This window comes from Xenopus laevis, chromosome 8L (assembly GCF_017654675.1).
Source record: "Xenopus laevis strain J_2021 chromosome 8L, Xenopus_laevis_v10.1, whole genome shotgun sequence".
NCBI classification, from domain to species: Eukaryota; Metazoa; Chordata; class Amphibia; order Anura; family Pipidae; genus Xenopus; species Xenopus laevis.
In genome coordinates this window covers 40,451,079-40,467,879 of record NC_054385.1, presented here as the reverse complement: position 1 = coordinate 40,467,879, position 16,801 = coordinate 40,451,079, and the positions used below count along the sequence as shown (strand labels likewise).

At 36.0% G+C, this 16,801-nt stretch overlaps 1 protein-coding gene across 2 annotated transcripts in view; it reads left to right on the top strand.

The window, feature by feature from the left end:
- The window catches only part of LOC108698386 (teneurin-1), a 405,073-nt gene that overhangs the window by 214,151 nt on the left and 174,121 nt on the right, over positions 1 to 16,801 (top strand). For both annotated transcript variants that reach the window (XM_041572726.1, XM_041572725.1), the window contains one exon: positions 5,559 to 5,799. In XM_041572726.1, the coding sequence (XP_041428660.1) occupies positions 5,559 to 5,799 (241 nt within the window). The remainder of the gene's footprint in view (positions 1 to 5,558; positions 5,800 to 16,801) is intronic.

Genomic DNA, 16,801 nt, shown 5'->3' with positions numbered 1-16,801 from the left:
AAAAACTTCAAATTTCGAATGTTTTTTTTGGCTACTTCGACCATCGAATTGGCTACTTCGACCTTTGACTACGACTTCGAATGGAACGAGTCGAACTAAAAATCGTTCGAATATTCGACCATTCGATAGTCGAAGTACTGTCTCTTTAAAAAAAACTTCGATCCCCTTCTTCGCCACCTAAAACTTACCGAGCACCAATGTTAGCCTATGGGGAAGGTCCCCAAAGGCTTTCTAACAACTTTTTGGTCGAAAAAAAATTGTTCGATCGATGGATTAAAATCCTTAAAAATTCGAACAATTTTTTGGTCGAAGGATTTAATCGTTTGATCGAAATATTTGCGGAAAATCCTTCGACTTCGATATTCGAAGTCGAAGGATTTACATTCATCAGTCGAATATCAAGGGTTAATTAATTAACTCTCGATATTCGACCCTATGTAAATCGGCCCCCAGGTCTCTTTCATGGGACTACCCATATTAAATACATAAGGGTTTCATATTGGGAAAGTCTGGGAATAACTTTTTCTTCTCTCCATGCAAATGTTATATCAGGGAACATACTGTATACAATAATGAAATCCTTCTATTGTAATGACAGTTATTTCAGGTAGAGCAAACTCCTGCTTAATGGAATGAATAATCTAATATTTACTGCTGGGACACATAGAGCTGCTGTATGTGCAGGGTTCCAGATAACTCAAAGAACTGCTGAGACAAAACTCTGTGCTTTGTTTTTCATTTCGATTTTATAACAGCGCCTTTACAACTATCTCTGTGTATGTCTTCTTATCTTTCTGTGTCACTTTCTCGCTCATTAAGTTCATCCCAACTCTTAGAAAAGCCTCTCCAACTAGTAACTCTCAGATTTTAGCCCACTTCACACCATTTGTTATGAAATAGGATAATGAATTGAACCCAGTTCATCTCATTCAGCTATTGAAACATTGTGTAGACAAAATGGCACAGGCAGTTTTAAGCCTCTCTTTTGTGCGCTTCCCTTACAGAATCCTGTTGCACAATTACAAAGCATTATAAGAAAGAAAAGAGATCGAATAGGAATAGGGGCAGATGCAAGAGTGAAATGTTTAGCAGGGATTAGTCAGAGAAATTTGCTAGCGCACAATGACAGAGAGAAATAAAAGGTGGTAGTTGATTCCTAAAATAGGTTTGCTTTTCAAAATCCCACCCCAGACAAAACAAAAAAAAAAAACAGCCAGAAAAATAGACATCTGTTTTTTGTTGGGCATATGTGGTTTGTTCTGTATTCCGTGACTTAAAACACTTTCAAAAACTTTCAATGTTTGTTGAGTAGGTGGCATTTACAATCTGCAAGTGCAGATGATGTCATACAACTTTAGGCACAGTGGTTGTATGAATTTACACCATCCTTGAAAGGTACGTGTGTTTAAAGCCACTTGTTGCACTTCTGCATAGTCATGCTCTTTGCCACTACTTTCATCCTGCCTTTCCTTGTCAATTGGTGCAGTTCCCCTATTGATTCAGGGGAGCCCTGGAACTACCATCAATTTTGAACGTTGTAGCAGTTCCAGGGTTCATGCAGTGACCTGCTCAAATGAACACAACAATCCTGTGCACCCAATTTAAAGCACACACGCAACTGAACTTTTTTTAACACATCAGTCTCAGACACACTGCCACATTACATCTGTGACTACACTGCAATTGTAGAAAATAATGGTGCATTGTGGGTAAAAAAACATGGCAACATGCACCTTAAATTGCACATTGCACATGCGCTCATTAATGAACCACACTCAAACACATATATTTTAAACAAAAGCCATGATTCATTTGTGAAATGTACAGGGAACAATTTTCCACCTATTGTAAAATATAAGGATATTACAAGTCACTCAGAAGTTCCTTGTCCATATAAAGGTCATGGAACTTCAAAGTAACTTCTAATATCATCATATTGTACAACAGGCGGTACATTATTTATTATAATGCACAAGTTTAATGTGACAAAAAATATATCACTAAACAAAAGGACATTAAGGGGCAGATTTATCAAGGGTCGAATTGTAAATTAGAATTCAATTTTTCAAAATTGTTTTATGGTCAAAACTGTCAAAGTCAACCAGGGAGTTATTCAAATCCGATTCAATTTTTTTTTAAAAAAAATGTAATTAGATTTTCGAGATTCATCATACTTTAAGAATTTGAATTAAACTATTCGCCACCTAAAACCTGCCGAATTGCTGTTTAAGTCATGTGAGAGGTCCAGGGATCAATTTGTAGATGTTTGCAGTCTTCCCGACATTCAAGTTTTTTTTAGGAGAAAAAACTCTAAACGAGTTTGATCAAATTGGATTCGAATTTGTTTCTATTTTCCGGGTCATTTAAATTAGTCCAAGTTGGAAAAATTTGATTTTAATAATAAATTTATGACTTCATGGGAGTTTATGGGAGTTTAAACTCAAGGAATTCGAAATTCGACCCTTGATAAAAGTGCCTCTAAGAGTTTTTCTTGAAAAATTTCACCTCTCATCCGAGTGGCTTCTTCAGTTCAACTGAAGTGGTAGGGAATTCGCCGGCATTTAAACCCTTGAGGGTAGTCATCACTAAGCACTGTTTATATAGTGAATAAAGTACCCCCTCTTGTAAAATATAAGGATATTATAAGTTACCGAGGAACTCCGAGGTTATTTCTAATATCCTCATATTTTACAACTGGGGGTACTTTATTTATTATAATACTCAAGTTTCAGTGAGTCATGTGACAGAAATGACATCAGAACTCACTGTTAATAACTGATGACATCAGAACTCACCATTTATAAGGATATAATTTACAAGAAATTGATTGGTTTTGTGTATTATAAGGATATAATTTACAGGATGTTGATGTTGTACAAATGCATTAAAATCAATGGGCATTTTTTTTTCTTTGTGACTTTTATGTCTGAGCAACTTATTTGCTGCAGCAAATTTTTCATGGCGAATTTTGTCGAAATGCTGAATTTTGCTGCAAATCCATGCCTGGCGAAAAAATTCACTCACCATTACTTATAATATGATTTATTAAATATTCACATGTTTTTATGTGTATTAACAAGTTGATGTCTTTTTGTGGACTCTTATCAACTTAGTATTACAGCATTAAAACATAGACGTTTTAATTTTGTTAAATTCTGTCAGTCTATCGAACGAAGTGGGTTTTTTATGGTTATTATAGGCTTGCCAGGAGGATGTCTCCTATGGGGAAATAGCAAGAGATTTCTAAAGTAAAGTAGGCCATGTTGTCAGGAAAGATTTTGCTGTGATTTTTATTGTAGGCTAATCTTCCACATGGCGTGATTGTGCTTTTAACCAGCTCGGGAATAAATAGTATATTGGTTGATCTTAAAAATGTAAGTCATTTGGGAATTGTAGTGTGTAGTTTAGCATTTATTACACTAAAAGTTCTATGAAGAAGAAGACATGCGATGAAAGAGTAGAACGCTTTTCAACTGCTACCAAAAAATACTAGTAATTTTGTACATAATAAAAAAAAAATCACCTTTAAATAGTCTTCTAAATGCTTTTCAGGTCAAATACTTCCTAGGTTTAATGCATTAAAAAGCAACACCATAAATTTATTATGTTATTTCTTTTCTAAATCAGCCTTGTGCAAAGAGTTCAGTTATCTGCAGCTGTAATTTCACTGCCACGAGTCGCTAGAAGATGCCGCTCTCCGTCAAATAATTTTGTTAGAAATAGTTTCAATTAAAATTCAGAGCGAGTTATATAAAGCATTTCATTTACCTTGCCTCTTTTAATTAAATAGCTGTTTTTGAATTTTTCCATGGAAATAACGCGTGGGCTACAGGGCATATAGGCAAGGAATGGTAGGAAATACATTTATTTTTTATTAAAACGATTCCGGATTGATTCATTAATGTTAACTTTGCTGCTCTGATATACTGTACATATTCAGGTAAAAAAATGAAATTGTCTTATTTCATGGGTATCATTAGATTCCCCATATACTATATTTCATGAATGTTACTGTTAAAGTATTTCTTCTGGAAAGGCCCAGCTTCAGAAAGTAATAACAAATCTTAGAAGAGATGTTCTTGGTATTCTTAGCATATTGGTGTACATGTGTTTTTGTAATTGTAAGCATACAGTATCTATTGCCAACATTCAACATAGGCTTCATTTGGGTGAAGTAGCAAAGACTGGAATCTCCTGGAAATGTAAACATCTCTGCTACATAACATTTGTTTCCTAAATTAGAATGTTTGGTTGGGATCCATTTGGCATATTGTAAATAACCATACCAATTAAGTGCCAATGATAAAGAGGAAAAAAACAGGCTATATGAAAATTAGAAATAGTAATTGATGTATATCAAGGGACTCATCTCAAAAATTAGTTTACCTGTTCGTGGAGCTGTGTCTCAATTCAGTGCAAGTTCTTTAATGGCCACAACCCATATCTGGATATATTCTATGAACAGACAAACATAACCTCTCCAACTGTGAACAGCAATAAAAAGCCTGTATCCAGAGCATATGGTTTCAGAGGTACAGTTTATCTGTTCTACAACAGGCCTAGTACATTTAGCGCAGGATACTCTATTCTGTGTCTACCCTATATCTAAAGTCTGCTATTTAGGCAAGATTTTGTAAATTCTTTGTATAAGACCCATATAAGTATGGGAACTAATTTTGCAATCCAAGAATCAGAACTAACTTTATACCTCCTGTAATTACTATAATATTGTTCTGAATTTGTTTGTGTGGGTACCACCAATAACCCATTTTTTGTCACGCATTTTGTCATGCTTCCATTATGAATATGAATCTCATTAGAAAATCAATCTTTGGCACTGATCTTATTGCGGCCTATGGGCAGTAAGAGTTCCATATTAATCTGGTAAAAATTGCATTTTTTTCTGCAATTAGTATTCTTTAAAATTTGTCAATGCATTTTGATTGCAATATATACGTGTTATACATCTTCCAGAAATTTTAAACAAATGTTGTCAATTTAACCCCTTACTTTGTCATTATCATGTTTATGGAGTAATTACAACTGACAAATTACAACGAGGGAATGTTTGGAAGGGGTGGAGGTAGATAAGAAAACAAATAGAAATTTTCTTCCCATGATTCAAAAACACAGAACATTGAAAATATTATAGGGGTTTTGTTAATAAAAGACACAACGTTTGCCCAGGAGCAGTGTAACCCATAGAAATCAATCAGCAGGTACCATTTATTGTTCACATGTTTAAAAGCAAACATTTTTAGGGGTTTAAGGGATTTTTTAAGGGTTACTGCTCCTGGGCAAACTTAGTGCCTTTTATTACATATGACTGGTTGAATTGCTTACATTGCCTATACTGGCATATGTGTGTCTGTGATAGGAACATTACGATCTAAGCGTGCGAAACATATAATAATAATTATTATTATATATAAATAGCTGCTGTAGAGAAATGTATCAATGGGACAGAAAGTCTCCATTATTTTATATGAATACTGTCAGATTATACTTCTACTGTATCTGTATCTAGTTTTTACAATTGTTTCTTTCTTTTCTCTTAGTGATCCCAGCAAGTCCAAGAAACCAGTTTACTTTCAGACCCCTTCCACCTCCACCTCCTCCACCGCATGCATGCACCTGTAGCCGGCAGACATCTCAGACACTGGATACTCTCCAGAGGAGCTCTATGACATCCTGCAGCCAGCCAAGTCCAGCTGCTTCAAACCCTCCTGGTGTTACTCAAGATTCTGTGCACCTGCATAACAGTTGGGTACTGAACAGCAACATTCCGCTGGAGACCAGGTATGAATTTGTTCTCTTTTAAAAGGCAGGCAAAACAAAAATTCCCTTTTTTACAGATGGTGTCTGTAAATCCATTAACATATCCTGGTTTATTTTGCACACTGTTTAAGAAGCCATTTGTGTTTTATTTAGTAAAGGAAATCAATTTCCCATGAAAATAAGTTTTCCTCCATCTCTTTTTCATTTTATCAGCGGTGGTCCCATTTCTACAGCTATCTTGCTTTACAGAGGATTTCGATGTAAGTCGTCTGTAAAACAGATTCCACAACTGGTTGTCTGCAAGGTAATTGCTTCACCTGCATCGGTTTGGTGGTGCCAGCTCATTAGGAAAAAATCTAAATAGTTGCTTGTCACACGTTAGATGCCAATCACTGGCAGGAGGTCCAGTTAAAGATTCCGGTTAATTAAATACAAGCGGAATTAAATTCATGTAAAAAGTAATAGATCTATTAAAGTGAGCCAGACACCTAAAATAAGTATGCACCATCCAAAATGGTCCATATGCTTTGTACACTATTTTCCTGGAAAAAGCATTTATCAGAGAAATAAAAATGAACCAACACAGCACAGGAATAACTGGAGATCAGTAGTTGGTGCCCTCTACAGTCACTCAGCTCCTGTATGTCAAGCACTCTTCTTTGAAGGGGGCACTATATCCTTGCACAACATGAGTTCACTGAATAGGGCTTGTGCTGTGCCTTAATCAACAAAAAAATCAAAGATTTTATTTATTGAGCTTAACAGCGCAAACAAGTAGACTGAAGCTACTCCATGTTTGGTCCTTATGGGGTAAATAATTAAATTACCAGTGCATGGATTATCCTGCATAAAGGAATCCTGATGACAAAACAAAGGGTGAAGGGCAGGGTGGTTTACTGGCAATCTAATTATTTATTTTGAAAGCACCAAACTGTCAGGGGTCTTGCGTCTCCAGTAGTGGAGAAATAGGGACCAAGGAGGAACCACAAGGGTTAAAGTCCGATTTGCAGTAGCCAAAGGATCAAGAAGTAGGGTAGTCAGGATTCAGGCAGAAGTTCAGTAGTCAGGCAGCAAGCATCGATGTCAGGGTCAGAAGTCCAAGAATCAATATATGAGGAATTTAGGAATACCCAGGAAACACTAATGAGCGTGACGGGCATTGAACCCGCGAACCGGATCAATCTTTTAATTAAAAATTTTGTGCCAGATGCCATCATCATCAATGACATCACGCATCTGCACGCGCTGCAACCATTTGGTGGCTATGGGCACCGTCAACTTGGATGCGGCGCCGAAGTGGACAGGAGCGCCATCGGGTGCTCCTGACAAAAACATGGAGTAGTTTCAGTTTCCCTGTTTGCCCTGTTTCACAAACCATAGATTGGCAAAAAGTATGTTCAGAACAAACTCAATGAACTGATGAGGCCCAAGGTGGCATACTACTCCTGGTGCATAATTATTTCATGTATACTTGCCATTGTCTGTTTCTGCTTTTAGATTCACAGGTACCAGGCAGAATTAGATTATGGAAATTCTTTGGTCTGGGCTCAGTGTAGGACTGGGATGCCAGGGGCCCACCAGAAAACATTAGGCTGAGGGCCCTCTTTCCAAACTATTATTCTTCCTCTCCTCACTCAACCTCGTTATTCTTCTAGTCTTTTATATTTACTTAGTCTATTATTCCATTATTAAGCATTTTTCCGATAAAGGAATAAGGAATGACTATAAAATTGGCCAAATACAGCAGGTAGAAGCAAAAGGGCCCACTGACACCTGGGCCCACCGGGAGTTTTCCTGGTATCCCGGTGGGCCAGTCCGACACTGTCTGGGCTTAATTTATATAAAAGCATATTTATATTACTACGTTCAACATGCAAATGTTCAACAGATTTTAACATGTTTTTCTCACATGCAGCACAAGAAGAAAGAGGTCTCTGCCCCAAAAAAACTTTCAAAGAGGGTGGGTAGATTACAGATATAAATAAAAGGATAATAAGAGCAGCAATTCACAGTGGTACACAGGTTCCTGCATATAAGTTTGAAAGGTTAATTGGTGATATATTGCTCAAGTTTGGAGCCTGGTGCTGCACCTGGGGTCTTACCCCATATGTAATAAAAGGCACAAGTTTGTCTAGTTGCAGTAAACCATTGCAACCAGTAAAATAAATGCTACCTGCTGGTTGCTATAATGTAGGTTAGTGTACCTGGGCAAATGTAGCCTTTGATGAAATAACCCCATTATTGTTAAAGGAACAGTTCAGTGTAAAACTAAAAACTGGATAAATGGATAGTCTGTGCCAAATAAAAATGTTTCTAATATAGTTAGTTATCCAAAAATGTGATCTATAAAGACTGGAGTGAGCAGATGTCTAGTCTCTTAGTTAGCCACATGGGACATAACTGGAATTGATCATGCTGGTTAGATTAAAAAGGAAACAGCTATGACCCATGTTGCCCCCTCCCCCCTCAAGTCACTGATTGGTTACTGCCTGGTAACCAATCAGTGGAAACCAAGAGAGTTGAAAAGCAGGAAGTAGTGTTCTGGCTATTATATTAGACATCCAGTCACTCCAGCCTTTATACATTATCTTTTTGGCTAACTAACTATATTAGAATCATTTTTTACTTTGCACAGCCAATTTATTTACCCAGTTTTTATTTTTATACTGAACTGTTAATTTAAGTCAGCAGTTTACATATTTTCAGTCTTTTGTGAAAATGAATATGTGTTAATATAATACCAGGTACAAAGTTTATAAAGAATCCCTTTAAAAATCACCCATGCTGGTGTTCATAGCATCCCTTCTTTTACTGTTTCTATAGAATAAACTATAGTAGTTAAATCAAATCTATAGACAAAATTGTAATTATGTATATTTAGGGAAAAAATAAATACAATTAGACGGGAGAGCATTATATGAGCATGAACGTTTCAGCCTCTGGTTTATAGTCAGACAATTAAGAAATCTTTTGTTTTTTTTAGTGTCCTGCCTCATTTAAGCACACGACCATGTTGTTGGCACTTGTTTGTAGAAATAATCTGTTTTGTGCCGCACTTTGGAAATCTACCTAATACTTCTAAGCAGATTTAGGGCATTTATGATGAGCATTTTAATGGGAAAGAAGATTTAGACTTAGCAGAAGTAGATTGCCCAGACTTTAAGCAAAGGAAAAGCAGAATGTAAATTTTCTGTGCTTTTAATACAAATACATCTCATCTAATCCTTTGGCAGCAGCATGGAACAAAAATCCATCAGAAAAATCCATTTGCTGTAGTTGTCTGAAAAATATTTCCAGACATTTAAATTGACAGTCGTGGTTATTGGAAACATTTTTTCCATCCTCTATCAATATGTTTCTCTATTTTCTCCATATTATGGTATTTTGCTGTTTTACCTCTATTCTTATGGATTTAAACAGATCTCTTTTTTTTCCACTCATCCAGTCCCATCCTCAGATTTCCTGCATACCTTTTTCTAATACATTTATAGAATTGACAACACTTTGCAATCTCTTTTTTTTAGTTGGGTTGAATACAGAGCAAATTTTATCACATTTTACCCCCCCCCCCCCTAATAAACTCCAGCATAGATATATACACATATTTATACACACCCATCTATACTCTCAGATATATAACTGTATACAGGTATGGGACCTGTTATCCAGAATATTTTATGACCTGGGGTTTTCCAGATAAGGGATATTTCCTTAATTTGTATCAACATCCCCTATGTCTACTAAAAAATATTTACAACATTAATCAAACCCAATTGGATTGTTTTGGCTCCAGTAAGGAGTCAGCATATTTTAGTTTGGTCCAATTATAAGGTAAAGGTTTGGGATGGGTTATCCGTGAAATTTGCGAAACAGCAAAAAATTCACAAACGGCACGGGCATTTCGTTCTTGATGGCGCCGTCCATTTTTGACGCCAGCGTCCATTTTTATTTTTGGCGCCGGGGGAATTTTCGCCAGTGAATTTTTGCGGTCTTTTAACGCAAATTTGTAGCGAATTCGCGCCTACCACTGTTATGCAGAAAGCTCCGAATTACGGGATTGCCATCTCCCATATACTCCATTATGATCAAACAACTTCAAATTTTGTAAAAATAATTTCCTTTTTCTCTGTACTACTAAAACAGTAGCTTGTACTTGATCTAAACTAAGATATAATTAATCCTTACTCAAGGCAAAACAAGCCTATTGGGTTTATTTAATGTTTAAATTATTTTTTAAAAGATTTAAGGTGTGGAGATCCAAATGACAAAATCCCTTATCTAGAAATCCCCCAGGTCCTGAACATTCTGGATAACAGATCCCATGCCTGTGCTGTTTTATTATTACAAAGAAAAAGGGAATACTTTTTAAAGCTATGAATTATTTGATTAAATTTGGCTTTATGGGAGATGGCCTTCCAGTAATTTGAAACTTTCAGGATAACAGATTTCCTGAACAGATCCCATATATGTGTGCCAATACTTACACTAACTAACTTTAGTTACTTGTGTTTCTTTCAGTTCTTCTTGCCTTATCATCTAAATTTCTAATATGGATAAGTGGTCAGTTAAAAGACATTTCAGTTAAAATTTTGGCCACTCAACATGCTAATACATTTGTTGGAACTGTATAAAATAGTGGGTGAGAGGGAACTTTCATTTTAGTTCTGCTAAAGAGGCGCGAGGAACGTATTTAAAACAGACAGGCCTTTGTACTTTAACCATGAACACTTTCTCTTTTTTATCATATTTGCTTCCACAGACTTCATTAAACAAAGGTGTTCATTCTACTTCTCATTATATAAGCCGCATTCTTTTTGCTTGTTGTTCATTTGATAGGTACTGCTCGGTACCCTGTTTTTCTAAAATGACCTAGATCTGTACGTTTTGTTTCCTTCTTCTAAGAACTTGATACTATTAAGAGTGTCTTATCCCTGGAGCAGGTTATCTGTACTAGGCATATAGGGTTTGTTGTTTGAAAGCTGCTACATATGTTTTTGTAATTTGATAGATTAAAGGTTTGAATCATTCTATACTCTATGTTCTTCCCTTTATGGAATGGGACAATATTATAGTCCCTAAAATTAATATTTACCCTTTCATACCTTGGCTGGATTATCTTATATAAAGTGATACTGACACTTTCCTATAACAGCTAACACAGCTAACTAATCTTCCGCTGTCCTTAAAGTGATGCAGGGCTGGGGGCGGAGCGATCCTTCCATAGGCTGAAGTCCTGTTTTGATTAAAAATCAGCCTATAGAAGGATCGCGCTGCCCCCATCCCAGGTCACTGAAACGGTTGAAAAGATTGTTTAGCAGTGTCGGAGGGTCGGGTGAGCGCAGGTTTGCAGGGGGCTGGGAGCAGCTTTGCGGGGGGCTTTGAGGGGAAATATTCCGGATGCAGCATTTACTTGATACTGACACATTCCTATGATTCCTATTCCTTTAATAAACTTGTAGAATGGAACTTGTTTCCAAATTCATTTTCTGGCACCTTCTAGCAAACCTCGCCACATTGCATTTAACAGCAAATACAATTAAATTAATCAATCGGAGTCTATTCATTAAACAGTGAATGGAGCTTTCACCTTTACATATAGGAAATGTCTGACATTTCATTTGACTACCTTAAAACAATAAAGTTCATTGATTTCAGAAGGTCAGCACTGAAGCAGTAGCAGAGCCACTGAACTGTTGCATTAGTGAAAAAAAACAATGTCAAAATCTCTTTTCAATCGCAGGCATTAGCTCACTTTGGTTTATTAGGAAATATGCCGATGGTTTTGCCGAATATATCAACCATAAGGCCATGTCACAGTAAGGCCTACATACCTAAATATTCAAAATATGTACCCTATTTCATATTAAGAGAAGTATATGTTGAGTAACACACTTCAGTAGCGAAATACGTTATCTCTGGATAACTTTCGCTGCGTTTCGGCGGGCAACCAATTGTAAAACTGTGTATTTATCAAAATGTGAAAATTTCAATTTGTTACCCTTTTCACCAAAATCTATTTCACCAGGTTCTGATTAGCAAAATAATACAAAGTTACATCCTCAACATTATTATCCTCAAAATATCAGTCTTTGTTCTTTGCTCCGTAGAAGGCTGTCAATTTAGTTGGGGAGCCTTTTTTCTTGTTGCGTTTACCCATCTTTAGGTCACCAGGCTTTTCCGATCTTGATGAGTCTTTGCTTTGGTTTTGCTTAGTTTAGCGGGCCAAAGCGTGGAGCTCTACTGAAATGTGTCTTACTCCATTCGCTGCTAGGCCACGCCCCCCACATTTTGGCACATTTAGGGGCCCATTTACTAAGGGTCGAAGTGAATTCGAAGTGAATTTTTGAATTCAAAAACTTCGAATTTCAAAGTAATTTTTGGGTACTTCGACCATCGAATAGCCCAAAATTTGATTCGAATTGAAAAAACTTTGAATATTCGACCATTCGAAAATCAAAGTACTGTCTCTTTAAAAAACTTCAACTACGACACTTCGCCACCTTAAAGCTGCTGAATTGCTGTGTTAGCCTACAGGGACCTCCTAGAACCCATAGCCAGTATTTGGCTACGTTTTTAGAAGTCTACGTTTTGTTTTTTTTTGGAAAATTGTTCAATTGATCGATTAAATCGTTAGATTCGATTTCATCAAAAACGGCTTTTGATTTAAAAAAAAACTTAAACTATTGAATTTCTACAATTTGATGGTCGAGTTTCGAAGTTTTACCACTTCGAAATTCGACCCTTAGTAAATGTGCCCCTTAAAGTGTGATTATGTTTACAACTGTTGAACATATCTTATTTACTTGAAGCTTGTGCCACATTTGTTTTAGGGTAGGATCATGTCTAGGTCAATAGAGAATCTCTGTATTCCTTTGACATTTTTAATAAAAGGTGACCACTACCAGCAATTTCAGCAACATCACTAATAATTACATACAAAAGATCTTTATGTACCCATTGAATTTAAATTAACAAAGTTTCGTTAGGAAGCAAGTTACGCTAGAGAAAATGTATCAAATGTACGCGCCAACAAATGTTGTATTTTGATGAGTATGCGTAGTCGTCTGCTGTAGTTGCGCAAAGTAAGTCTAAATTCATGGTGTAGTAATGTATTTATATGCATATGCTTGATACAGATATTCCATAATCCTGCATAATCCATGATACAATGAGAGCTGCAGGTCAAAGCAAGCCTTTTAGGAAACAGTAGTAAGGATGCCTGAATTGCTTTTAAGAGCCCTATTTGCTAGCGAAATATCTTTGTTAGGCATTGCTTGTCCTTTACGTTATGACGGCTTTTGCTTTGCTTTTATGTGGCTATTTTTCTGCCAGTCAAGAGAATACTTTCATCACTAGAATCAGTGTCTATAGCAAGAAAACTGAGCTTCTTCCACTGAGCTAAGCACTTACCTAAGTATTGCACCCACCTAAGTATTGCACCCTAGTTACAAACTTGACGCGCCTTCATATAAGGATATGGCTAATCTGTGTTGCTATGCTATATGCTATATTTCATAAAGATTCTGTCATTTAACGCAGTATATAACATAGCAAACACATTTGTTATTTCAAACACTTAAAAGAATATGTTTGATTTTATGTTATTCCGAAGTACTAAAATCAGCCACTATTATTCTGAAAGTTTTGTAAAAAAAAATGAATGAAATGTTACCAGTTGGGGGCTTCAGCAATTTTGGCAGCTGTTTAGACTTGCATTATTTGTTCCTTTATTGCCTGAGTTAGTCACTATGGTTACAGAGGGCGCTTGAAATTAGCATGTGCGTTCGGTACATATATAGAAAACAGATTTCTTTGGAGGACAAACAGGCATGTAGATATCCAGCCATTTACTGTATGTTTCAATTATATTACAATTTTTCTGGTTAAAATTAATTTTATTCTGACTTCATTGACATAATATGGGATAATAATAATATTCAATTTTGGTAGAGGAGTAGGGTATGTACTAAGCTAAAGAATGCTTCTAAATGTACTTCTTAATAAGCATACACTCTTTTTTTATAACTATGTCCTTTTAATACCAGGTTTATTGAAAATCCAATTAAATGGAGATATTTCTAGAAAATATAAGATTCTCTTAAGGGTTATACTAAACAGTATATGCATTTGTGTGTATATATATATATACAGCAGTCCACGAAAGCACTCACAGTAGTCGCAATCAAGCTTGTATCAAAAAGTCATTTATTGGTGCATGGTATATCAACGCGTTTCGGGGAGCCGTCATCAGGACAATGGCTCCCTGTGAGCCGAAACGCGTTGATATACCACGCACCAGTAATTTATTTTTTGATTCACGCTTGATGGCGACTGCTGTGAGTGCTTTCGTGGACTGCTATAATTATTTTTGGTTAGCACCCGGCAAATGATTATGTGAATGGTGAGCGCTGATAATCTCTACACACATATATATATATATATATATATATATACATATAATCATTTGTAGGCAGCCGCACTCAGATCCTGATTTTTCAATCGTGGGTGCTGGTTCACACATAGAGCTGCACTCCAATCTTAAGTGAATGAAATCACATACATTTTTGTGTATATATATATATATATATATATATATATACACACACACACACACATATATATTGGAGAAAATCTTTAAACATTAAGGAGCAGATTTATCAAGGGTCGAAGTGAATTCGAGGGAATTCAAAGTAAAAAAATTTGAAATTTGAAGTAATTTTTTGGATACTTTGACGATCGAATAGGAGTGCTATGTTAGCCTATGGGGACCTGCCAGAGCATAATTCTAATTTTTTGGGTTTCAAAGGAAAATCGTACGATCGTACGATAAAATCGTTTGAATCGTACGATTCGAAGTACGGTCGGCGTACGATCGTACTATGATCGGAATACGATCGTACGATGAATAAAATCCTCTGACTTCGAATTCGAATGTTGGAGGATTCTATTCGATGGTCGAATTTCGAAGTATTTTCCACTTCGAAATTCGACCCTTGATAAATCTGCCCCTAAATTTTCTTTAAAAGTTCTACCAGTAGATTTGTATGCAGAAGTACATGCAGTCTGCATCTGTAGCTATCAAATAGTATTTAGTACTGAAACAAGATACTGAAATGGAATCTCTTTTGGATACGCAAACATCTGAGGCTGATCCTTTGTTGGCATTAAATGAAAATTTAGTACTGTTACAAAACAATCCTTTTAAAGTAAGGAAAAATTGGACTGCAACAAGTGCAAAGAAAAATCATCTATAGCTGAGATGTCCTTGATAACAAAAGAGCGAAAATGACATTACCAACAACAATAAAACTGATATGTTTAAGAGCAAACTGCTGTATTAGAGTTCCATCCATTGCTTAGTTATCACTTAATAATAATGTTTCTGTTTATTACTGCAGCAGGCTATAAGTCTTTCAGAGCACTCAAGATCCGCTATTTAAAGTATCACTGGAAACACATCAAAAATAATTTTCTTAAGCAACCTTCAAGCAAACCCTTTACATTTTCCCCTATGGCTTTCAATGTTTTATTAGGTTGCACTGCAATTACAAATAACATGTTTCTCTTTGATATCTTGATGGCTTTTTTAATGATTCTAGTTAATGGCTGAAGTAGTAATGTTGACATTTAATAGCTGTAGTAAACTGCTTCTGTTTGTAAGAGCAGTAATCTCCGTGTCATGCACTTCCACTCCTGTCTCCCCTGGAGTGTTAATCAACAACTCTTATATTTCTCAGTATATTATATAGACTGCTCTTATGTTTCAACAAACTATGTGTAACATAAAATATAGTGTTTATGAAACAACAAAACTGAGCTTTAGAGAACAATTCTGGGTCAAATCAAGCTGAAGCAATACGTTTTTTGTTAGCCCAGCTCCTTAGTGATTACCTTTTTCTTTTAAAGGGTACAAACACAAACATGTGTTCACCTTCACATGTTTTGCATTCTGGATCCAAGGAATGTGCAGCACTCCAAGCAGTAGTATAAAACTGCCTTCATTTTCACATATGACACAGCAATGTTTCAATTTTACTGGTCCTTTTTCAAGCTGAGAAATCAGGCTGACGCAATCTCAGTCAGAAAAAAATAATTTAGATTAAAGCAAGATTTGACTTTAAATGTGTCATGGATTGGAAAGTATGCTCCCCAAGTTGGGTTTTAAAACAACAGCCATGTTAAGTGTGTTCTCCCCAAACATTGGTGGTCTTCCTGAAACTACTCCATGAATAGGCTCTGTCTGTTGGATGGACATAATGCTATAGAAAGAACAATATCCTTCAACTTTTACAAATGTGCAAAATCTGAGCTCATAACTTCTCCATGTGACCTGTTGAACTAGGAAAATGTTTCTGTTTCACCAACAATGCAGGTCAAAGTATATGGTATTACAGAAACAAAAATATCTGAATCACAATCTAATTTCGCATTCCTACTGACTATTTTCCTATTGAAAAGCCCCGAGTTTGCTTATCATTAGACATGAATACAAGTATAATTAATAAAACCAAGATTGATAATAAAACTGAACAATAGGGGGCAGATTTATCAAGGGTCGAATTTCGAGGGTTAAAAAACCCTCAAAGTAAAATCCTTCGAATTCGAATATCAAATTCGAAGGATTTTAGCGCAAAACATTAATAAATAAAAACCGTTTGATCGAACGATGAAATCATTCGAATCGAACTGTTCGAATGATTTTAAGCGATCGATCGAAGGATTTTTATTCGACCAAAAAAAACTTAGAAAAGTGCTGGGGAAGGTCCCCATAGGCTAACATTGCACCTCGGTAGGTTTAAAGTGGCGAAGTATTTTTTAAAGAGACAGTACTTCGATTAGCGAATAGTCAAACGATTTTTACTTCTAAACGTTCGAATCATTCGATTCGATCGAATTCGATCGAATTTGACCAATTCTATGGTCAAAGTACCCAAAAAAATACTTCGAAATTCAAATTTTTTTCGATTCAAATTATTCACTCGAGCTTAGTAAATCTGCCCCTAGGTCTGTTTTTAGTCAGCAA